The sequence below is a fragment of the Zonotrichia leucophrys genome, chromosome 18, assembly GCF_028769735.1.
Source record: "Zonotrichia leucophrys gambelii isolate GWCS_2022_RI chromosome 18, RI_Zleu_2.0, whole genome shotgun sequence".
Classification (NCBI taxonomy): domain Eukaryota; kingdom Metazoa; phylum Chordata; class Aves; order Passeriformes; family Passerellidae; genus Zonotrichia; species Zonotrichia leucophrys.
Genome location: NC_088187.1, coordinates 8,529,885 through 8,553,234, shown reverse-complemented (window position 1 = coordinate 8,553,234; position 23,350 = coordinate 8,529,885). Strand labels below are relative to the sequence as shown.

General features: G+C 42.0%; 4 protein-coding genes across 13 annotated transcripts in view; 2 read left to right on the top strand and 2 right to left on the bottom strand.

Annotated features, from left to right (window-relative positions):
- Positions 1 to 373: 373 nt before the first annotated feature.
- Positions 374 to 8,945, top strand: POLG2 (DNA polymerase gamma 2, accessory subunit). Its single transcript, XM_064728629.1, has 8 exons — positions 374 to 890; positions 1,266 to 1,413; positions 1,548 to 1,653; positions 2,045 to 2,218; positions 3,204 to 3,344; positions 4,155 to 4,235; positions 4,814 to 4,914; positions 5,770 to 8,945. The coding sequence occupies exons 1-8, from the start codon at positions 389 to 391 to the stop codon at positions 5,933 to 5,935; spliced, it is 1,419 nt and encodes a 472-aa protein (XP_064584699.1). The 5' UTR covers positions 374 to 388; the 3' UTR covers positions 5,936 to 8,945.
- MILR1 (mast cell immunoglobulin like receptor 1) lies at positions 5,616 to 11,763 on the bottom strand. 4 transcript variants are annotated; one of them, XM_064728631.1, is made up of 9 exons: positions 11,646 to 11,763; positions 11,509 to 11,553; positions 10,404 to 10,691; positions 9,895 to 10,179; positions 9,283 to 9,399; positions 8,770 to 8,859; positions 7,903 to 7,965; positions 7,517 to 7,576; positions 5,616 to 5,839 (listed from the first exon to the last, which is right to left on the bottom strand). In XM_064728631.1, the coding sequence occupies exons 1-8, from the start codon at positions 11,677 to 11,679 to the stop codon at positions 7,524 to 7,526; spliced, it is 975 nt and encodes a 324-aa protein (XP_064584701.1). In that variant the 5' UTR covers positions 11,680 to 11,763; the 3' UTR covers positions 5,616 to 5,839; positions 7,517 to 7,523. The 4 variants fall into 4 exon arrangements, with proteins under 4 accessions (XP_064584701.1, XP_064584703.1, XP_064584700.1 ...); XM_064728633.1 differs by having other exon boundaries at positions 7,517 to 7,573; XM_064728630.1 differs by lacking the exon at positions 5,616 to 5,839 and adding an exon at positions 6,109 to 6,236.
- A 541-nt stretch (positions 11,764 to 12,304) lies between these two features.
- On the bottom strand, positions 12,305 to 14,367 carry LOC135455564 (keratin-associated protein 4-12-like). The gene is made up of 3 exons (XM_064728893.1): positions 14,310 to 14,367; positions 12,811 to 13,031; positions 12,305 to 12,727 (listed from the first exon to the last, which is right to left on the bottom strand). Exons 1-3 carry the CDS (start codon positions 14,365 to 14,367, stop codon positions 12,305 to 12,307), a joined length of 702 nt encoding a protein of 233 aa, XP_064584963.1.
- A 5,967-nt stretch (positions 14,368 to 20,334) lies between these two features.
- PECAM1 (platelet and endothelial cell adhesion molecule 1) overlaps positions 20,335 to 23,350 on the top strand; it is a 30,694-nt gene continuing 27,678 nt past the window's right edge. For 5 of the 7 annotated variants that reach the window (XM_064728723.1, XM_064728722.1, XM_064728720.1 and 2 more), the window contains exons 1-4: positions 20,530 to 20,679; positions 20,826 to 20,852; positions 21,955 to 22,257; positions 22,957 to 23,256. In XM_064728723.1, the coding sequence (XP_064584793.1) occupies positions 20,646 to 20,679; positions 20,826 to 20,852; positions 21,955 to 22,257; positions 22,957 to 23,256 (664 nt within the window). In that variant the 5' untranslated portion in view covers positions 20,530 to 20,645. Of the gene's footprint in view, positions 20,680 to 20,825; positions 20,853 to 21,954; positions 22,258 to 22,956; positions 23,257 to 23,350 lie in introns of all 7 variants that reach the window. The other 2 variants (XM_064728716.1, XM_064728721.1) reach the window with 2 other exon arrangements.

The following is a 23,350-nucleotide window of genomic DNA, read 5'->3' as shown; positions in this document are numbered from 1 at the left end:
TACCCAGTGTATGTTTGTTTGTGTGATGTGAGCTTACCCAATGCTTGAAACGAGTTCTTTTATTAAGCAACTTCTATTGTAGAAATTACCTAACAGCATTAGTTATGTTTACAAAAGGCGAGAAAATTCAGCTCCAAGACGTCAATTCCTTTAGCAGAAATTATCTGCCGGCATCATTACGGTTACAAAAGATGAGAAAATTCAACCTAGGGACAGAAAATTCACCTCGGACGGTCCCTGACCTTCGGCCCGCGGTGGTTCCACTGCGCATGCGCGACCGCCATGTAGCCCTCTCCTTCCCGCGCCGGGTGCTGCGCGTGCGCAGTGGCTGCCCCGACCCCCCACTTTCCCCCCTCCCCTTCCAGCCCCGCCGTGAGGGAGCGGCAAAATGGCGCTGGGCTCTCGCCAAGGCTGCCGCTGGTGCGGCCGCGCCGCCCTGGGACAGCCGAGGCGGCGGCGAGTCCCGGAGCCGGCCGGGTGCTCGGCGAGGCCGTACTCGGAGGGCAGCGGTGCTTCCGAGGCGGCGGGTGGGGCGGAGCTGCTGGAGGTGTGCTGGCGGCGGCTCTTCCTACGGGGCGGCGCGGAGCCGCTGCCCTGGAGCGCTTACCTGAGCGGCCGCCACCCCGGCTTCGGGCCGCTGGGCGCGGCGCTGCGCGCTAACCTGGCGGCGCAGTGGTGGGACTCGGCGCTGCCCGTGCGGGAGCAGGTGTTCCCCGTGGATGCCCCACTCCACGGCCCGCCCGGCGCTCTGCGGGACGCGCAGGGGCTGCGGCTGCTGCACCCGGAGACGCTGCGCGAAGCCCTCCGGGGCTGTGGGCAGAGCCCTGGCGGCCCGGGCCTGGATGAAGTCCTGGGGGCCGCGGGGCTGCTGCGGGAGAGCCTCCTGCCCGGTAGGTCCCGGGCGGCTCCGCTCCACCCTGAGCACGAGTTTCCTGCTGGGAGCGAAGCAGCTGCATTTAAGGGATTTTCCCAGCTGCCTTGGTGCGGTGGGAATGTTCCTTCTGTGCGTGCTTTTCAAGGATCTGACCAGTACAGGTGGGCAGCAGATACGCTCCCAGTAATTCGGGGAAAAGCACATTAAAATCTACGTGTCCAGAGGAACCAGCTTGCTGAGCCCATGTCTGTAAAGCATCAACGCTAGTAAAGATAGTGGGACTGCATGTACAAACAACACGTGTATAATATGTGCTTAATTTGTTCTTGGTAGAGTTAAAACATCAGAAACTTTCCCGTGGCCACTAAAAACAGGGCTTTGTCTTTTGTAGGTGTTCTGGCGCAATATGTCAGCTGCTTAGAGCTGGTGAACAAAAGACTGCCCTGTGGCCTTGCTCAGATTGGAGTGTGCTTTCATTCTGTTCCAGAAAGTGAACATTCCATTTCAGGAAATGAACAACACAGCAAAAACCTGACAAGGTAGAGTAATAGAGCAGTTAATCCCTTATCATACCTAAATCGTTTCACTTCTGGATTATTTTTGAATGCTGTTTCTTGCTTTTCCCCTGTTATTTCCCAAGGTGTTAACTTGCTGCCCTTGCTGTTGTTTAAAGAATAGGCGAGAGGACCTCGTCTCTGCTTGCCTGGTTTAGTTCTCCCAGAACTGCAGGACAGTGGCTCGATTACTGGCTACGCCAGAGGCTCCAGTGGTGGAGAAAGGTAACAGCAGCAAATCCATGGGGAATCTTGGCCTGTTCCTTTATGCCTTGGGGGAATGGTCACCTCACCCTGGTTGGTTTTATGGCCTTACATTGCTGGCCTGTTCTAGGTGCATTTCTGGTGGAAATTGAGAAGATATGGAAGTTGATAAACCTGATAACTAGTTTATAACGTGACTTGCAGAAAGACAAATGTTTTCTGTTTGTCAGTGACGTGAGATGAAAATGCCATAAAACAACCAAAAGATTTGGGCTTTAACTAATAAAAACCTTTCGCTGAAAATCAGAAAACGGTACTAAAATGACCCAGACTTCATTTTGCATTGCAGACTTGGTTTTTGTAGTTACTGTGGGATTTGCAGTAGTGATCACATCTTGTTACTTACTTTCAGTTTGCTGTCGGCCCCTCTAACTTCAGCAGCAGTGACTTTCAGGATGAAGAAGGAAGAAGAGGATTTAAGTTACATTATAGCTTTCCCTGGGGGACAGAAACAATAGAAACGCTGAAGAACCTTGGTGATACTGAACTGTTACAGCTGTATCCAGGAGAGAGATCGAAATTACTTGTAAGCTTTACTGTATTAAACATTTTTCCTGCTAAAGAAGGTAATGTGTGAGGGAAATGGTTTCTTTGCTGATCCACTTGCTTAGCATGTGGCTGGCCTTTTATTCATTTGCTGCAAGAACAGCACAGTTGACACTCTGCAATCAAACCTGATACTCTGCAAATCAAGCTGATAAAATAGTGTTTGGTACTTTTTTTTTTTTTGCAAGGAATTCTTCAAAATTAGAAATGAGCCCTACTGACAGACAGCTGTTGTCAGTGGCATAGCTTTTAACTGTATCTGTGAGTAAATGGAAACAAAAACTCAGACTGTGTTCTGCACTGTTCAGTTTGCATCAAAAAGAGCCTGTGAATGTGAGTTTGCTTTCTTGCTGTAGCTTGTTCACTTTCATGTACGTAGAAGTTTTTATAAATTAATGGGTTATAAAAATAGCTTTATAGAAAAGGGAGGGATGGACCAGAGGGAAATGTCTCCACTGAATATGTTGAAGAGGAACAAACCTAATAAATGGCAATGTTTGGAGTTAGGCTGAACAGATAAAACCGGAATAACTTTGTATTTTACTAGAAAATTGCAACCTTCTCATGACAGTCCTGTCTTTCCTGCTTTTGCAGTTTATTTCTACACAACTGGGTTACATAGGGATTTCTCAGAATGTGGAGACTCGTGGTCATTTGGAACTAATCTACATACCTCCAAAAGAAAATGCAGAGTTTCAAGTGTATTTGCCATAGATTTAAATTTATGATCAAAGTGGCAGAGCAAGAAACAAATCCCATCCTGCCCTGACCTGCTTTCCCCACTGTTACAGCCTTACCTGGTTACTGATACACTGCTAAAATTGCTGGTAATATTTTAAATAAATGTCTGTATTTTAAATGAAATAAGAGTGCTTGAGCTCAGTGTCTCATTATACATTTGAAGCAAACAAAAAGCTTTTGGGGGCAATCTTTGATGTTTTCCTGTGTGGGTTTTTTCTCTTCAGGGCCGAGATGGAAGGAGGAATGTCATCCCTCATGTTCTGTGTGTGAATGGGAATCTGGACCGAGGAGTGTTAGCTTATCTCTTTGATTCTCTACAGGTGGTTGAGAATCCATTAACAGCAAAGAAAAATTCTCAGAGAAAGGTAAATTTGTGTAAAAATTGGCAGAAAATAAGTAAAGCCCCCCTAGACAATGTGGTAAATTCAAGCATGGCAATGTTTCCTTTTCCACGTGGCCATTCTAATCCCATCCCCATGGGTGCAGACTCAACCTTCTCACTGGCAGCACCAGGCTGGCCCCTTGGCACAGCCCCTGTGGTCCCTGTCACCCACATAAGGAATTTTTCTCATTCTCAGGTCCCCTTTTCCTGTTTTACCTTCCTCTCTGATCAGTAGGTGGGATCTTGCTGTGCAAGTGATAGGGTTGAGAGAAATTGGAATGTAGCTGCAGGTTGTGGGAAAGAGCAATTTGTCTTTTCCAGCAGCATTGAAAAGTGGCTGAGCAGAGTAGAAAAAGTGGGTCCCAGGTGTGATGGGGCATCTCCCCCATCATTCTCCCCACTTTTGCCCTGGTTTCTGCACTTGGAGTCAGCTGTCAGTGCTGTTGCCCAGGCAGATCTTTGGGCTTTAAGAACAGGCAGTAAACTGGCTGGGAGCTGCCTGCTGGGCTGGCTCTCATCACTCTGGCTCCATTCAAGGTGATGGAACTCTGCTAACAAATCTTCATCTCTCTTCTGGAGCTCAGCCAAAATAGAGTCATTTCTGCCATGTGAATGTAGCTGGGCTGTGTGCTCGTTGCATAAACTACAGCTTGCTTCTAAATCAAGATTTTGTGAAAATTTTTGTATGTTTAGGACCTTAATTTAATTTTTTAAAAATTGCTATTTCCTACTTCTGTTTAGAATTGCATGATAAATACATTTAGTATTCTGTTGTTTTTTTAAAATTTATTAGGTACTTAAGCTTCATCCTTGCTTAGCACCCCTTAAAGTGGCCTTGGATGTAGGAAAAGGTCCAACAACAGAGCTGAGGCAGGTATGTTGTAAGAGAGTATTTTAATTTTGAGCATTGACTCTCCATGTGATGTGTTACAGTTCAGACACTGTTTATGTGGAGGAAAATCATGCTGCTGCTTTGACTCCTGGGGATTGCTGGTTGTGCAGAGTTCGTGGTGCTGCTGCTCTGCAGCTTGTGGGTCACAGGCAAAGGAATTCACTGCAGGCAGTTCCTTGTGTGGACAAATTGTCTTTGGTACAATACAGCTGATGCTTGATGCAAAATTAAGGAAAATTAATAACACCATCCCTCTCAGCTTAATCTGTCAGAATTACCTTAACACCTGGGTTGCACATTCAGAAGGATTTTTTAAAAGTTTTCATTTAAGCCAGTCATGAAGTCCCTGTGGAAGGGAGGAAGCTTCCACTGGCATGTTTTTAAACAGAAGTGGAGACAGAACTGCCAGGCTGCTTTCTGATTTGAGATTATTTCAGCCAGCAAATAAACACCAGCTAGGAATGTTAATACCACACTTGTTAAGAGTTTTAATGGTTTCTTTGTATAGAGTCTTAGCCCTCAAAGTCTGTCCTTTAACTTTTGTTTTTAAATGAACACAGGTTTGTCAAGGATTGTTCAATGAACTGACAGAAAATGGAATTTCTGTATGGCCAGGTTATCTGGAAACTGTGCACGTGTCTCTGGAACATCTTTATACAAAGTAAGGACAAAGAGTCTTTTGTAAATTAGACCATGAAGGTCAAAGATAACTTTCTGTGGACTGCTGTAAATATTTCTTTTTTCAGTAGGAAGCCATTGAGTGCAGTTACTGACTGAAGGTGTGGATCCTGAACTACAGACTTGGATTCAAGTAGTTTTATTATGAAAAGCATATATCAGCTAATTTTTAAAATTAATTGAATTAGAAGCCTTTCACATGTTACTGTTATTTCCCTGGAACTTTTAAAAACTCTCATGTAGAAAACAAATTGCTTCAGATGAATTGTAAGCTTGCAGAACTGATTCCCACCCTCACCTCCATTTTTGCATCTGGTCTGGTTCTGTATTTCATTCTTAAGCACTCTTTCAGACAACCCCCTGTGTTGAATTTGACAGTTCTTCCAAGTCTGGAGCCACTGCCATGAGTGATGTGATGGAAGTGTTTGTGGACATAAAAGCAGCTGTTCCATTTGGGGGCTTTGTTATGATTTGTTAATCAGGAGTGGATTGGGGTGTATGGCTCCTCATCTTGAGCACAGTGATGAGTGGTTTTTTCTGAGAGAAAAGAAATGCAACCTCTTGTTCATGTGCAGTAAAACACAAGAAATTCTGCTTGTAGAAAAATACTCTTTTAATAGGTTACTAAATAAGATTCTTTTTATATAATAAAGTAGCTGAGTAATTTGAAGACATAATCAGGAAAGCAAGGAATGGCAACAAGAAAACTGGAGTGTTACACCAGACTTAGTGCAATACAGCAGAACAAAATATGTGCAGTTTATGGTCATTTGTATGTAAGTTATCTGATTTTTTCCATGCACCAAAAGCAGTAACAGGTGGGTTCTTCTCTCTGCAGGTACGATGAGATGAGTATTCCCTTCATGGTCTTGATAAGTGATGGCACTCTAGAGAATGGAGTGGTCCAGCTGAGAAGCAGAGACACCACCATGAAGGAAATGATGCACATTTCCAGGCTGAAGGACTTTCTAACTAAGTATGTTACATCAGCCAAAAATGTGTAAACTCAAACTTGTTGAATAGAAGGATTTTCTTAGACATCTTTGCCTGAATTGGTTTCAGCATTGTCATGGACTCAGTGGTTTCTCTGCAAACAGTTCTGCTAAAACTTGGTGGTGCATCTGTTTTCTGTCACATCTGGGTGTTCCACGTTGCCTTGGAAAAAGGGAAGAGAAAAACTTGTCCCCTGTTAGCAAGGCTGACCATATTCTTGTTCATGTCTTTGGTTTTAATATCATGACAGTGCTCCATCCTCAAGTAAAAATTCAGCTTTCCTCTGTATTGCTGACACAATTGGGATCTTTGCTGGAAAATGGTATTTTGTATTAAAGACTTCCAAATCTTAAATATTTTAATAACATTGGTATCTTCTCTCTGCATTTATGTTCTTTTATAATTTTTATGTTGGGTGTCAGCAAAGTCTCCCAGTACTACATGACCACCACCACTGATGTTTGATGTAATGGCAGGAATAGATTTATTATTAACAGCTATCTTTGTGGTGTTTGTAGGAATGTATTTTAGTCACATGGCTTCAGTTCTTAAACATGTAAGCTACTTCATCTTGTACTTGATAAACATAAAAAAATCAGAAATATATTACCAAGAGTAACAGAGTAACAGATTTAAATTTTTTTTAACCAGTATTTTCTCTGGACAAAATATCTGTGTGTACAAAATGGTGGAAAAAGTCTAATGTGTGATTGCATTTTTCCTGTACCTAAGCACAGTGGTTAAAATCAGATACAAGAGTTTGCAGAGATACAGAACTCAGTGTTTCTGATCTTCTCTAGATTCCCAGTACAGCTTGTTCAGTCCCTGTGTAAAGTGCAGCAAGGCCCATGGCCTCTGATATCATCAGTCATGAAACACAAGAACTTGCCTTAAAATCTTCTACCAACATGGTGCTCACTTAACTATAAATGAGTTATTTTTAACAGCAGTAATAATTGCAGTATAGAGTATTTATGCCAGATATAATCAATGTTAGCATAATGTGACTTACTGAACTTATGGAATTCTAAATAAGCTGCTATGGAATGGTATTAAAGCAACCCAGCAACATCTTAGAAACAGCTGGTAGCAGGATACAGAATTTATTTTTAAATCAGCTGTCCCCAAATTAATTTTAGCAACCTATCCATACTCTGAGAGCTGAAATACTGTTGAACTGTGAAATTGCCATCCTTGCAGGTACATAGAGGCCAAATACAGATCCTCTGGTGCCTCAGGGATGTTTTTTCTTTCTTTTGTTAAACTAGACAAAAGCCTTTTGGTTATCTTATGTCTGCAAACAATCCAGTTTCTACTTTATGGTCAGGAATGTAAATCTGTGTGAAAGCTTTACATGTAATTCTAAATTTTATCTGTTTGCTTTTTCTCATAAGTTGAAATTCATAGATATTATGGCTCAGAGATTTTGCTTCAAAAGTGAGCTACACTGTCTGTCTACAAACTGATTAGGCCAGGAAATTGGTATCTAAATGTCATCTCTTTGTATGTGGCTTGCTGGAATTTAGCGCATTTGAGGGCTGAAAATTTTAAAAGTATGTGATTAAGTTAATCAGAAAAAATGATAATCATACCTGGTACTCAGTCTCTGATGAGGACCTTTGAATAGACTGTAGCACATGGGCTCTTCCCTGCTAAAAGCCAGAACAGCATCATTCATAGCTGCTTTTTGGTACAGATACCCAGAATTAACATCACATCAGCAGTGTGGTAGCTGATGACATCTGTGTGTTCCCTAGGGAGGCTCTTGAATTTGCCTTAGCATGGTTTGTTGGCGTTTTTCCTTCTTCTTCCCCGCCCCTCCTCAAAACAGTTTTAAAGCTATTTTAGTTTTTCCATAGTAACTGAGCAATTTCATAAGCAATTGCAAGTATTTAAGCCCTGCCTCCACCCAGCAAAGTCCCCTCAAAACATATTTGTGTGCATCAGATATTCCAATATTACAGCTTGAGGTTTTCACCTTTTTCCTCTTCTCTTCTAATAACAGCAAAGTTGATGTATTCTTCTTCTGGTCTAACAGGCTCTGGATTAAAGATGATGAACAGCAATTAACTCAATTACAAACAACTTGAATCAGACATTTTTCCTGTAATTTTGAAACAAAGCAGTGAGATTCCATACTGAGTAGAAATCATGGAGTATCCATGGGCTTATCAGAGCTCTTCTCACTGTCCTTGCAGGCTGAGAGCTGGCACAAGCAGCAGCCCAGCACTGAGCTGACCCAGCAGGGCAGGGAGAGCTCTACCCACTGCATGAGCAGGAAGGCAGGTTTGTTTGGAGGCAGTTTCTCCATTTGGATATTTAGAAATTGGAAACAATGCCTTTGCCATTGGTTTGTTTAGAGGGGTTCTTATTCCCCTTGGAAAGAGGCATTCACATTCAAGGCAAAGGCAGAAATGTGCAAGTTCAGAGCATTGTCAGGTAATGTCTTCATTATTGTTTGCTTTCTGCAGTTCAAGTTCTAAAATGTCTTAACATAAGTCAGTTGCTTTGTTGTCACTTCATCATTTCAGTTTGAATTTATTTTGAATCTTGCCAAATTTAAGAAGGATTGAATAAATAACTAAAGTACTGAACAATTTTGAACAGAATGCAGGAGCTATGCAAGTTTGATTTTGCTACTGCTACATATAGCTCACTATTGTCTGTTAGTAAATGGCCATTTCACCTTTTTTATTAAAACCTGAGCTGCAGTTTTGGCTGTGTGGCTGTCAGATGGTGCCAGGTATGGGTTCTGAGGGATTTCAGAATGCCTCTAGGGTCAGTAGATGTCCCCTTCCAGGACCTGAAGAAACCTGCCTGGCTGCAGGGGGTGACAGGAACTTACCAATCTCTGAGTATATGACTTCATTTTCACACTCCTCTGCATTCACTCTTGAAATAAGGCCAGTTGGGGGCCTGGAAGACTTAAATTTTTCTGCAAATTGTAGAAGGAAAAGGTGTGTTATGTGTGTGTATTTATATATATTTCTTAGAAATAAACAATTTCAGTGTATTTTTTAATATTTGGAGATCTCAGGTAATATTGTTTTCACAATCAAAATTATTCTTTAACCAAGGGCATCTTAATAATTTCTCTTATTAAATTCCTTCCAGTGTTTTTGTGTATTACCTTAGCTGTTGCTTTGCCTCCCCCACCCCAGACCTTCCATCTAAAACACAGCTCAGAGATTTGGCCTTGCCAGAGTCTTGTTAAGCTGCTGGTGCTGCTTCAGAGGAGATTCCACAACATGATAAAATACCAGGAGCTACTCTACTGAAAACATGATCTTTACACACTGAAATGTATTGACAACATAAATGACCTTTGGAAAAAGAAACAGACATTCAAATAACTCACTTGCTTTATACAAAGGAATTAGGAAAAACGGAATTGCCAGAGCAAATCCTATTATAAGTAGTAGCAGGATCAGCCCAAGAGAAATTATCAGGGGCTGAGAATGGCTTCTCTCTTCTGCTAAAAAGAAGAAAAAAAAAAGGTGTTTATGCAATGAAGTGTTGTTTCATATTTGAAGTATTTTCTGTAAATTGAAATCAAGACTTGACATTTCTTTCAGCTTTTAGATTAACTGGGGTTACTGTAACTGTTCATGAGAGTCCCAAGGGCTCTGTGCCCCAGCAGGAGAGCAGCTTGCTGGAGCCAGGTAAGCTCTTTCATGGGAGCAGAGAGAAAAATGAATCCAGACTCTCTCCAAGGTGGACCAGGGGTCTCTTGTAAAAGTGAGTCTTCTACAGACATCCCCCATTGTCCCTTCAAACTTCTGTCTAGGATACATGGAATTCTATGGTTTTGCATTAATTTTAAAACCTCAATTTTTTAAATTTAAAAAATTATATTTTGAACATCACATTGCAGGATCAAAATATCTGGCTAAACAGTTGCATAGTTAGAACATTCTGAATTTAGTGTGATCCCAGTTTGTCAGCAGTAGTAACCTCCTTTCATTCATACCTGCTAATGTAAAGTTGAAAGCGTTGCTGTATTTTGTAATATTGGGAAAACTGTTATTAGCTTTGCATTTATAGGTTCCAAAGTCACTAAGGGAATTGATAAATAGAAAAATCACAGCTGCTTTCCTCTTCTGCATTGTCTTTTGGGGAGAAATGTTTTGTGTTCCTTTGAAGAACAGATAGGTGATGGGAAGGGATCCGTTCTCCGAGAAGCAGGACAGGGTCACGTTCTGGCCTTGCTTTGCCTGAGAGGTGGGGGAGCTCAGCACTGGCTTGGAGATTGGCTCTGTAGAAAGAAAACTGAAAAGTCTGAATCCCAGAGTACAGGACAAGCTCCAGGCAAGGCTTGAAGTGACAACACTGGCAAAAGAGCTGGGCATGGAGATTGGAAGGGTTGTGAGCCAGCTCTGAGGTAAGAACAGCAGCAAAGTTCAGCTCCTCAGTCAAGAAAAGAGATGGCTGTGTGCCCCTGCAGTAACCAGGGCTGGGAGGGGGTACAGCAAGACGTACCTAAGAGGGTGAAGGTGAGGCTGTTGCTGTATTTTCCACCACTGGAGTTGTTGTACTCAGCTTTGCACTTGTATTCCCCCACATCGCTGGCAGAGCTGATGGTCAGGGTGAACAGGGCAGGGCTCAAGCCTGACCTGTTAAAAACAGATACCTGCTGGTTGTGCTTGAACAGAGTGTATCTGACAGGTGGGGATCCAGGCTCAGAGAGGCAGGAGAGGGTCACATTCTGCTTCATCACCACATTCAAAGTGCCCTGAACCAGTTGCAGCTTGGGATTGGACACCATCTCTGAAAAGAAAAAACTTCTGAGTGAGTTGACTGCACTTAGGACCCAGATTTGTCCCAAAATATGTTGACAACCAAGCTATGCTTATTTGTCTTAAAATGACCCATTATGCATTTTCCACCTCTGCTATCAGGCAGGCAACTCAATAACTTTTCAAAACCAGAATGCAGCTTCACACTTGATGAACAGTGCCTGTGTTCATGCAGAGGAGGCACAGCCACACAAAGCCCACAGATGTGTTCAGCTGAATCAATACTTTTGAACTACAGCAGCAATTAAAACAACAGAAGTATAAAAGATTAAATCAAATATTATGGAGCATTAATTGTAGGAGAAAGTCACCTTATAAATTAGTTGAGAGGTAGCATGTGAACCTGTAAGCAAAAGCAGTATTTTATTTGTTGCTGTCTATTAACAGACAGAACTAACCTTGTGTAAATAGATTGAACACATGAATAGTGGCAGTAAGGGCCTTGATGGTCTCTCAAATTTGTTTCTTTTCATGATCTTATACAAATGGATTTGCAATAAAAACCTGTCTTTCCATAGAAAATGGTACTGAGCTAGTCATGACTAAAATAAATTACAACATTTCCATGGGGGAAAAAATGTTTTAACAAGTTAAAGCAATTTTGACTTTACATACAGGTCAGCAAAGAGATGGTTAACTTTGTATAGAAACTTTTAAACTGACTCACTGCACAGAGGCAAAAGATTTAATTTGGCATGAAATTTTTTGATATTTTTAAATTCCTCCCCCATTTTTTTTGGCTAACAGTCAATCTCAGCACATACCTCAAAATCAACAAGAGAACCTACCTTTGCCATTTGCAGTTGTTTTCTGTATCTGTTGAGACATTTGAGCTAAGAGAAGAAGAAGAAAAGCTTTCAGACAAGAAACAATGGTTCTGCTTGAGAAAGGTTTGTAATATGAAAGAAACATGTCCTTAGCTTACAGTAGGAAAACAGCAGAATTGTCAGAAAAAACATTTTCTGGATACTGGGCAAGAGAGCTGGTGCAGTTACATGACAGAGATCTTTCTTCTGAAGGAGGTGGAGGAGTGGCTCTAGGGCTTGAGGAAGTTCTAAATACGGAAACTGTGCTGATCACTGCTGATCTTTACTCATGTTTCTGTGGAGAAATTTGTCCTATTTCACATGCATTAACCTATGGCAGGCAGAGGGTGGGCAGAGAGAGGAGCAGTGGGGTGGGGAGCTGCAGTTTGGGACAGAGGCTGGTGTTGTGCCGCAGTTTGGGACACAGGCAGATGTGCAGCAGTTTGGGACACAGATGTGCAGCAGTTTGGGACACAGGCAGATGTTGTGTCCTGCTCTCCTGAGCCATGGCTGAGGTGAGCAGCAGTTTGGGACAGAGGGAGAGTCATGGCAGCAGTTTGGGACTCAGGCAGATGTTGTGTCCATCTGTCCTGAGCCATGGCTGAGGTGAGCAGCAGTTTGGGACACAGGCAGATGTTGTGCAGCAGTTTGGGACACAGATGTGCAGGGACACAGGCAGATGTGCAGCAGTTTGGGACACAGACAGATGTGCAGCAGTTTGGGACACAGGCAGATGTTGTGCAGCAGTTTGGGACACAGATGTGCAGCAGTTTGGGGCTCAGGCAGATGTTGTGCAGCAGTTTGGGACACAGATGTGCAGCAGTTTGGGACACAGGCAATGTTGTGTCCATCTGTCCTGAGCCATGGCAGCAGTTGTGACACAGACAGATGTGCAGCATTTGGGGCTCAGGCAGATGTGCAGCAGTTTGGGACACAGATGTGCAGCCGTTTGGGACACAGACAGATGTGCAGCAGTTTGGGGCTCAGGCAGATGTGCAGCAGTTTGGGACACAGATGTGCAGCAGTTTGGGACACAGGCAGATGTGCAGCAGTTTGGGGCACAGGCAGATGTGCAGCAGTTTGGGACACAGATGTGCAGCAGTTTGGGACACAGGCAGATGTGCAGCAGTTTGGGACACAGGCAGATGTGCAGCAGTTTGGGGCTCAGGCAGATGTTGTGTCCATCTGTCCTGAGCCATGGCTGAGGTGAGCAGCAGTTTGGGACAGAGGGATAGTCATGGCAGCAGTTTGGGACACAGACAGATGTGCAGCAGTTTGGGACACAGATGTGCAGCAGTTTGGGACACAGGCAGATGTTGTGCAGCAGTTTGGGACACAGGCAGATGTGCAGCAGTTTGGGACACAGACAGATGTGCAGCAGTTTGGGACACAGACAGATGTGCAGCAGTTTGGGACACAGGCAGATGTTGTGTCCGTCTGTCCCAAGCCATGGCTGAGGTGAGCAGCAGTTTCTCCCCTGAGTTTTGTGGCAGAGCCACCCTGCCCTGCAGTTCAGAACCAGGGAATCTCTGAGGGTGGAAAAGCCTCAAGAGCATCGAGTTCAGCCATTCCCCCAGCACTGCCAGGGCAGCACTAAACCCTGTCCCCATTTAAAGACATCTCCATGTCTTTAAATCCCTCCAGCTGATTCCACCACTTCTCAGGGCAACTTGAACCCCTGTCTAACCTTTTCCATGAAGAATTTTTTCCTAATATCCAATCTAAACCTCCTCCAGTGCAATTTGAGGCTGATTCCTCCTGTCCTATCTCTTGCTGCTTGGGAGGAAAGACCAACTCCCACCTCTCTCATTTTGGGTAGTTTTTCCAGCACTGTTCTGGGAAAGGAATGAATGAGATCACTGATCCATATCAAAAAGACACATATTTGCTAGAGATAGGGCAAGTGATAATATAGCTGAGCCTAAGGATGTACGTGGCACTGGGTATGTTTTAGCACCAATATAATTTTTAAAAAACAGTCTAAAAAAGTCTAAAATCTGTAGAAGTTTTGAGATGTTAATAAGTATTTATAGCTAGCCAGCTTGTTAAGAAAATATTTTAGTTGAGCTTCAAATATTAAGCTATAAGGAAGTGAAATCTTGTACTAGAGAGTACAAATCTCATAAAGAATTTGAGTTCAACACTACTGCATAAACAAACCTGATGACTAATTTGATGAAGTAATCAGTAATACAAAGCTACATAATGACAGGCTTGGCAAGCAGATGTTTTTTACTCTGGGTGAAGTAAATGTCAGCTATGCATGGGCAATGCCTTCTGCAGCACTCCAGGCCCTGTTGTACAATTGCTTACACAGAAAATGACTTAATAGCAATCCTTGTCTTATTTCTTATTTCTTTCTTTGCACTTTCTGAAGGCAACAAAGCAAGAGCAGCCCTGCAGCCCTTCCCTGGGTCGTAGAGGATCCCTGCCCCATCCTTGGCTTTTGCAGCATTGCAAAATTTCCTCACAGAACGTTGTGTGCACTTCCTTCCTCCTTGTTTTTTAAATTTTGCTGGAGGTTTACTTATTTGGGTTTGTTTTCTTTTAAAATTTCTTTTGAGACAGTCTCCACCCTCCTCTCTCTGAAATGTTTCTGATGTGGAAACGCTGTCAGCAAACCCCAAGAACGGAACATCTTTTCCCAGCTGGCAGGAAGCACGTGTGAAAGTGCAGCTGTAGAGGGAGGATGGGGCTGTTTGTGCATTTTGCTGTTGTGGGAGCCTGCTCTTGTCAGAAACCTCCACAAACATCCCTCAGGAGCCCTGGCTGCTGCAGCTCACCTGCAACCCGAGGCTTTTTCCAAGAAGCTGTGGGTAAAGGAGCTGTGAATTTAGCCATACCTTGTAAAAAATAAAAGTTTAGGCGTCACCAGAATCTCATGTCCAGCAGCTTTCATGGTGTGCAGGGAAGCCAAGTGCTGGTGCAAAGCCCTGGTTTCTGTTTGGAGGTGAGGTTTGCTTCCATCTGGATTGTTTTTCAGGCAGAGCTGGCTATTGCCTTTGGACTAAGAGGATGTTGGTTCTTTCAGCATGTGTACAGAGTTTTATAGCAGCAGCAAGGTACTGTGTGAGCTTGGAGTTCCCTTTTTATTAGATTTGCAAATTTCCTGCCTGGAATTAATGTGCTTGTACATGCAAAGAGAACTGAATAAACTTAACAAAGAATTATGAGCAGAACATTGCAGAACAGAACAGAGATCATCCAGCCAAAACAAGTAAGTTAAAACATCAGAAAGGGAAATATATATATATCACAAAACTAGTAAGTTTGTGAACCCTAACCCTAACCCTAACCCAAACCCTAACCCTAACCCAAATATATATCACAAAACTAGTAAGTTAAAACATCAGAAAGGGAAATATATATATCACAAAACTAGTAAGTTAAAATATCAGAAAGGGAAATATATATATCACAAAACTAGTAAGTTAAAACATCAGAAAGGGAAATATATACCACAAAACAAGTAAGTTAAAATATCATAAATGGAAATATGTATCACTTGGTGCTGTGACAATATTCTGCCTCAAGCCAGCAGGTGGAAGGGAATAAACTAAACTGAGCTCTCATTCACAAGGTCAGTTTTTAACTTGGGATGGATTTCTGTAGTAAAAACTTTGTTCTGTCACGGGCTTCCAAGGAAATTTGTGTGTTCCAGCAGTTCTAGGAATTATTATAAATAGTTATTCCCAGTCCCAGTTTCTCATCCCTAGAGGTCCTGCAGTGTGGAGGAGCATCTGCTGCAGTGGATGTCTGCAGAAGGTTTGCCAGAAATCACATGGGCTGACAGTTATGTCTGGTGATGGATTAAATCAAGGCTTCTGTTTTGTCTGCAAAAAGGTTTTACTTCTACAGGCAGGGTACTCAATCCTGGATTTTCACACTCCTACTCAAAAAGGCTGTGGGGGCAAGTCTGCTGTTTATTTCAAGTACATGGTGTTTGATTGTGAGAGAATTGTTTTTCTGGAGGACAAAAAAGAGAAAAGGAAAGGATCTCCTTTCTCTGCATATTTAAGGTAGCTTTAAATTTATTCTGGTTGTGAAAGAGAATTTGAACATAGGGAATGCTTTTCAATTGTCTGCAGATTGCAAAGAACATGTCAGCAGGTGAAAGGAACTTTTGGGTACCAATTTAATAAAAGTAGCAGCTCCCAAATCCCCCAGAGATGAAATATTTTTGGATGGTATGTCTGTCCTCCAAATCATCTCCCAACAATGGAAAAAAGAAAGAAAAAAGAAGATGAAACTGAAATCTGGGGTTACTAATGCATTTCTTTTGGGATAAATTCAAACATCACTACATGAAAAGTATTCCAGACAAATATTTTAAGGAGTTGCTGTAAGAGTGCAGGATAGAGTGCTCTGTTAGCTTAATCACTCAGTTTACTCACAGGTGTAATTTTAACTTTTTTCTGGTTCCTAACCTCTGATAAAAGTTAAACTTTCCCCCCTGCTCCCCCACAATAACATATTTAATGAAAAAATGTTTAAAATGGAACACATATTCCAGGACTGACTATTATCAGTCATATATCTATTTTTCAGCCTTTTTCAAGCCTCTCTTGGTGTACTCTGAGGTGTATCTGAGGAGTATGTGCCCCTCTGTGCAGTCACCCATCAGGTCCATGAGGAGCAGCAGTGGCTGGCTGTGTGTGGGCACCTGCAGCAGATCAGGAGCAAATCAATTCTGCCTCTTGCTTTGCACAGGCTGCTGAAGGATGTTCTGTCAACTTGGATCAGCTCATGGAGTCACCACCAGCTGAATTTTACTGATGAAACTGATGTGGGATAATGCTTGTGGAATCATCAAGCAGTATTAAAATAATGGTAAGAGAAAGAAAAATATTTCCAGGATGAATTCCCTCTGCAGCCAGAAGTTACTGACCTGGCCTCTGTCAGTGCTGATGCTCTGATGGATTTTGCTGCAGAGCTTGAGGCAGTTTTCCAGCTGCATCTGGAAATGCTGGAGTTGAGCAAATGCTGGTCCACTGCCAGTGAAGGGCAGTGTGGGACAGTGACAGGGTGTGATGTGTGCTGCTGAACTGAGGAACTTGCTCATCCAGCAGCTCAAAATGTCCTTGAGGAGCTGGATCAGTCCCACACTACTGGCACAGAGACAGTTCCAGGTGTTCCCACAGACCATGATCACATTGTAATCACCAACTGATCTCACATCTCTGAAAGAAGGAATTTCTCTTATTTGTCTGAAAGAATTTCTAGGTGTGCTGTGTGAAACACAAGTCAAGACAGATTTCAGTGCTCTGTCCAGTGTTGCACTGTACCAGTGAGGAAGCAGAAAACCAAATAGTAATAATTAGCTCCTGCTCTAGTAAAAGTAGAATTTCCAGGGTGAAAACCTCAGTGATATTCTGTCATTATCAGCCTTCTGCTTCCTTTAGTTGCTTTTCCAGGCTTAATTTATGTTGCCATTTGGAGGAGGTGTTGGATATCTGTCATCCAATGTTTAATTGAGAAAGGGGCAGCGAGGGAAGCCCAGTGTGCTTCACTGTCTTGCTCATCTCCCAGCAGATGGTGCCATTGTGAAATGTAATTTATACCCAGACAAACTGGGCAATCCAGAGTTTCTGTAAATTGTAATTTGTGGAACTTCCACACTTCTCAAAAAAAGGCAATGTTAATTTCTTTAATGTTCTTGTAAGTATTCAAGTCCATGGAGAAAAATTAATTTTTTATTCTTCTCTAGGGAGGTATAAAGAGATGCTTTTAAAACAAAAATAATTGATGCAAATGTCCCACTTTCAAGAGAAGAAAATATGCCCTGAAAATGTGTGTACAAAGAATTTGTTTCATTCCCAGCTCACCAGGGATTTTCTAGACTTGTGAAAACAGCAGTGTTGTTATAGTTCTATTATCTGTGAGTATACTGAAACAGAATTGATAAGTAAGCAAAACAAGTCACAGCTGTAAGAAATCAAAGCAGTTAAACAATTATATGTGTCAGGAATTGAGGGATTAAAAATCAGAGCTGTTCTTGATTTAGTTACTGGAAAACTTGTGTTGACTTCAGTGTAGATAGACATCCATTTCTGAATTTAAAAATGTTATAAAATAAAATTTAGAAAAATCCTAAACATTTGTAGATAGTCCTGTATAGCAGTGAAGGGTATTTAAAATCAGTGAACCTACGCAAGAAATAATGTGGAGCCTCCATGACAAGATTTCTGAGCCCAAAAATGTTTCATTAATAAATCAGCCAGTTAGAACAGGAAGGTGACACACACAAAGCTCTCATCTTTTCTGAAGAAAGTGAGAGTGCCATCAGGAATGGGCATCTGGGACCAGGGGACCAGGTCTGGGGGCCCCAGGAGTTTGGCTGAGTTGGTGAGAATTCGGATGTCCGTGCTGGAGGTCGGTGCTGTGGCTGCTCTCTGCTGTGAGCACATGGAAACAAACCAGCTGCACTGTGCTGGGAGCTCTGGGCTGCCTTTCCTGTCGTCAGGGACTGCCTAAAACCACTCTGTTTGCAGAGGGAAAAAAATGAAAATCTTATTCAGCATTTTCCCCTAGTTAGGGAAATAGGCTTTGCCTCTCATTGCAGCAAAGCTCTGTTCAGTTGCCAGAGCTGGTGGCTCTTAGGAAATGTCACATGTGAGCAAGTAGCAGAGGATCCAGCCAGTAGAAACAGGGATTGTGAATTCCCAGATGAGGTTTAGTGTGGAAGGGTCCAACTCATTGGCAGTAGATGAAATGGGATGGTTCCCATGGGTTTCAAAGGGCATTCAGTCAGGTTATCATGGCTGTTCTGGCTGCTTCAGGAGGCGTGTTGCATTTCTGAGGTCAATCCTGCTTTTCCCACAGATATAATAGGGATTGAATAGAGTTTTTTGTATGATGTGAATTAGACTAAATTTGATCTTATGTAATTCAGAAATATGTATCTTGAGAGATGGCATTAAAATGGCTGTCAGGAAAATGTGCATGTGTGTTTCTGGCACAGGTACTTGAATTTGCATCATTTGGATCAATGTGGTTTCCAGTTTAAGCGTGGAAGATGGTATCAAAATGTTCTTGTGTGTTTGAAATGTTTTCCTCTCAAGTTTCATGTTATTTTGGCCTAAATTCCTGCAGTAGAATTTAATTCTTGGGTTTTGGTCAATAGCAGCTTGGTTTTCCTCTCCAAGACACCTTGAGGCTTGTCAGGAATATGACAATGTAATCAGCCTGGAGGATCTTGTGAAATGGACTTCACTTGGGAGTGACATCTGGCAACAGCCTGTGGTTTTGGAACAATTGAACCTTAATCCTGAGCTATTTCATCCTAAAGCTGGCCTTTCCACGTGAACCTGGCTCTGACCTGAGCCCTGCTGGCCCTTCTGAAGGATATTGGCCCACCCTCACCCTCCTTCCCCAGCTGGGGCTCACAGGAACCTTTGTCCCCCCGTGGGAAACCCTGTTGTGGTTTTGCTGGGCTTTTCATGTCCTGCTGAATTCTTCTACGGGGAAAAGGGGAAGGGGAAAATCTCCTTCCTTCCTGTTTTTTTGTTACCAATAGCAAAAGTTGATTTACCTTTGTTCTCCACCTGCCACGTGCCCTCCTACTCTTTTCCTTTACCTGTCCCTGGGGACCATGGCTGGCAGCTGGCCAGGCCTGCAGGCTTTTGTTGGTGGTTGTTTCAAACGGCCTGGACAGAGCAGGACAAACAGCAGTGCTCGTTACCAGCTCAGTCCTAATTGCTGTGACTATTGTGCCCTTCTGTAAAACAGCCAGAGGTTCTTGCAGCCCTTACATTGTTAAATAGATGAGTGTTTTCCTTCTGTTTCCTTTTGTAAAATTCCACACTGATGTGGGTAATACCATCATTGACGTAGACTTAAAGCTTTAAAATAGTGGTTTGGGGGGAAAACTACAGCTTTCATTCACCCCAGGAGGAAAGGAAGGGATTTCATATGAACAGTGAAGCTCATGAGAACTGTCTGTCTCATTTATGGCCTTCTGTGTTCAGTAGTTTTGTATTGTTTTATGCAGTGTTTTAACAAGCCTGGAAAATGTTGCTGGAATTAAAGGAAAGCATTGGCTCTGTCCACAGAGGAAAGAACAAAGAGATTAAAAGCTGAGCACTCAGTTTTCAAGAATAACTAAATCACAGTTTGGGGAGTTCTGGGTCGCACAACTTGAGAAACTTTCTGAAGGGCTTGGTTTAAGCTCACTTTGTCCAGCCTGTAGGCTTCAGTCAGTATCAGGCCTGGAGGGAATGGCTTAGTCTGACTTAAAAGCAGGCTGATAGACTGAGAGGAATATCCTGGACAATGGGAAAGAATTCTGTTTCACATTGTGCCAGTGCTGCTGCAGATTTCTGCTGAGAATTGCAACTGCATCCAATTCTTTCCTGAGGGGTTTAGGGTTTGTGATTGTGTGTCCTTTGTGCTGCCCTAACTGCAAAAAATAAAATCTGGTGCAGATCCAGGTTTTTGATATATGATGGTAGTATGAGAGATCCACCTGTCAATATTCTAGTCTCACACAACAGTACCTCTGCTGTTTGAGATAATTTGAATTTATTGTGTAAACTACAGTAAAGGTGTTCTTTGCCACAGCAAAAATGGAAGACCTAGAAATTGGAGGTGAAGGGGGAAAATGAGTAATTATGTACATCTATTCTCTGAAAGAGTCTTCTGTTAGGATGAAGGGAAGTATTTGCTCAAGTATCTGCTGAGGTCAAGTAGCAAAGGTAATTTCTGTTCCTAAATGGTTAACAGTGACTTAAAAATACCCAGATTGACAGGAACTGCAGGATAATGTCATTGGAACTTCTTGTTTTTTTAATACACCTTAAGAAATTAAACAAAGCAAATGCATTTGGTAGCGCCCTCAGGAAAAGTCCAGTCACTTCCTGCCCAGTAATCTGCCTGGGAGCAGCAGATACATTCTCATTGTTTGCCATTTCCAGTTTCCAGTAATGGGAACGATTACTTGATCCAGGCAGTTTCTGCTGAAGATCGGGGAAAAAGTACAAATTTTAATGGCAAATTTTTATCTGTTTCCATAAAACAACAAGGGAAAAAAGCAAAACGTGGTTTTGGTACCTGGAGGCATCACCTCTGATAATGAATATTGTTTGATTTTGGGATTGAAGTGTCTGCTCTTCAGGAACGAGATGTATCTTGCTCTTCTGGTGATTTTCTTGCAGTGTAAGTTTGGTAACTGAGTCTCTGGGTGGGTACAAGTGTTGCTGCTTTGTCTGGGGTTGGTTGAGGCTTTTTACAGTTTTGCATCACTGTGTCTCAATCTGTAAGCTTTGAAAATAACATTTCTTCTCTTTTTTTTTCCCCCCCAGGTTCAGAACTTTACGCTCAGGGGAAAGGTAGGGAATGGTAGATTTTTGTTGTTTTGTTGGGGGTTTTTATGTAGAAATTTAATATAACTAATTTAACTAATTCCTCAGTTGGTATGCATCTATAACAGAGTTTATTTGGATTTGCTGTACAATAGCTCAGTATGAAATTTGGCTATATGAAAAAAAAAGGGCTTACTTGGTGGTGTTTCTTGGTATAGTGTTTAAATCAGAGATGTGCTACTTATACCTTAATAAAGGTGAAATCTTTCCTAAAGTAATTTGCTTTACTGAGCCACAAAACAGGTGGCAGAGAAAATGAGCATTTTGTTTTGATATGTGAGAATCCTTCTCATGCCCATGAGGAAGAAGGAAGGATAAAATTATGGAATATAAGTTAAGGGCACTGTGTCCTGATCTTGCAGAAGAATTGATCATGGCTGAGCAGAGCTCAGAAATTGTGTTCTGAAAGGAACATGTTTACTTTTTATCTTATCCCAGCACGTACATTCTGCATGCTTCCTTTTTCCCATCACCTGGGAGAAACGTTTGCTCCTTGCTGTCATGTGGTTTATTCACATGCAAAGAAATTCACAGCTTTTCACTGATTTTATGGCCCAGACTCTCTCTAGCAAGGACTCATTATAAATAGCTGGGAAGTGTGCAGGACAAGGGACATCTTTAGATGCAGGAAAGTTTTTCTATTTGAATAGCAATTTCTAATACAAATCCTGACAAGAATAGATATAGAAGTGTAAGTTCTAAAGAAGAGAAAGTGAATTAACTTATACATCTTCCTCTATACTTGTTTCTCAAGATGTGAGAACATAAATATCAATTATACCAGGAGCCTAACAGTTGTAACATTTAAGCTACAAATTCTTTTTCTTGCTGTGGTTATAAAACCAGAATATATTTCTATGCACACACATTTCTATACATATATGCATACTTATATAAATAATACCATGAGCTTTATTTCTAAAAACACTTATCAATTTAAATTACAATATTTCTATCAAATGAAATGTAAATTTAAAAATTAATTTTTATCATTTAAATGTGGCAGCTTGATATAAGCTGTGTTGTATTGGACTAATTTAAAATAAAAATATTTTTTCTTTTTTTATAGTCTATCAAGTTTTTACTTTCAACGGAGTTAAAATCAAGGTTGAACCATCTGACAAAGTGAAGAATGGAGCTCCAATGTCAATCATCTGCCATGCTGATATTAGCAAAAATACTGATTTCCAGCTGAAGCACAATTTCACATTTTTTAAGGATGGGAAGCTTGTGTTTATGTCCATATCAGACAAAGAAGATGCACGGTATGAAATACCCGTGGCCAAGTCTGCAGACACAGGAGACTATGAATGTAGGGTGAAAGCAGGTGACAAGGTGGTTATCAGTAAGCCCACCTATGTTTGGGTTGCAGGTGAGTGTTGTGTCAGACATGGCAGATGAGGTACAGAGAGAGAACAACCTTACAGGGAAGGAATAATAGTCAGTGCTTCAACAAGGTATCTTGCAAAGTGTGTTTTATCCTTGGCATCACAGTACTTGAGGAGGGTTTGGTACCAATCCCCCATGTTGAGGCACAGAAATGAGCTCAGGACCGCAAGGCTCCAGGCCAGATCAGTGCCAGTCAGGAGCACGGTCTGTGCCACCATCCCCACCATCCTGAGCTCTGTTCCCTAGGCTAGAGAAAGAATTATTTGTGAAAGTTGTGCCCACCCCAATTACCATGATGAGGGGTGGGCAGATTCCTGGAAATGCTGGCAATAACCTACAGGGGTGCTCAGGGTGTGAGAGCCAGCACCACAGCCAGCATCAGCCATGGGCCACTTTGCAGACAATGTTGTCTCAGTCTTGTTCTTTCATCTCATTTGAGAACACAGGCCACCTCCATCCATACACTCTCTAGACGTGTTCTTGACTGGAGGTGATGTTTTCTCCCTGGAAAAGCATCTTGGACAGAATTTGTCAGCACTGAGTAGTTATGGGGTCATCTTTTGGTTCTTGCAAACTATTTGCATCTGTTAATCAGTATAAATCATTCCCACAGTCATCAGAGGTACTGTTTATTTCAGGATTATGCAAAGTTCTGTTTCTTTTCTTTGTTTCCTGTTGTAAGGAATGACCAAACCAGTCCTGACTGCTGACAAAAAAGAAGTTTCAGAGGGTGAAATTGTGAAATTACGTTGTGAGCTGCCAGAAGAAGTCCCTCCTTTAGAGTTCTATTTCCGCAAGATAAAGACAAATTCAGAGCCTATAGCAAAACGTGTAGCTGAACAAAACCAAAATTTTTCTGAAATGGAATATTATGTTGAAGCAGGAGATAATATTTTACAATTTGATTGCTTTGGCAAGAGACAAGTAAAATCTGGATGGGAGAGCTCCCAACACAGCAACAAAACACTTGTTACAGTCAAGGGTAAGTTGTTTCAACTTTTCTTTTTACATTTCTTTGCTAGCCATAGATAAAAATTGGGTCACATATTTACCTGTATATCAATCTGTCTGTATGT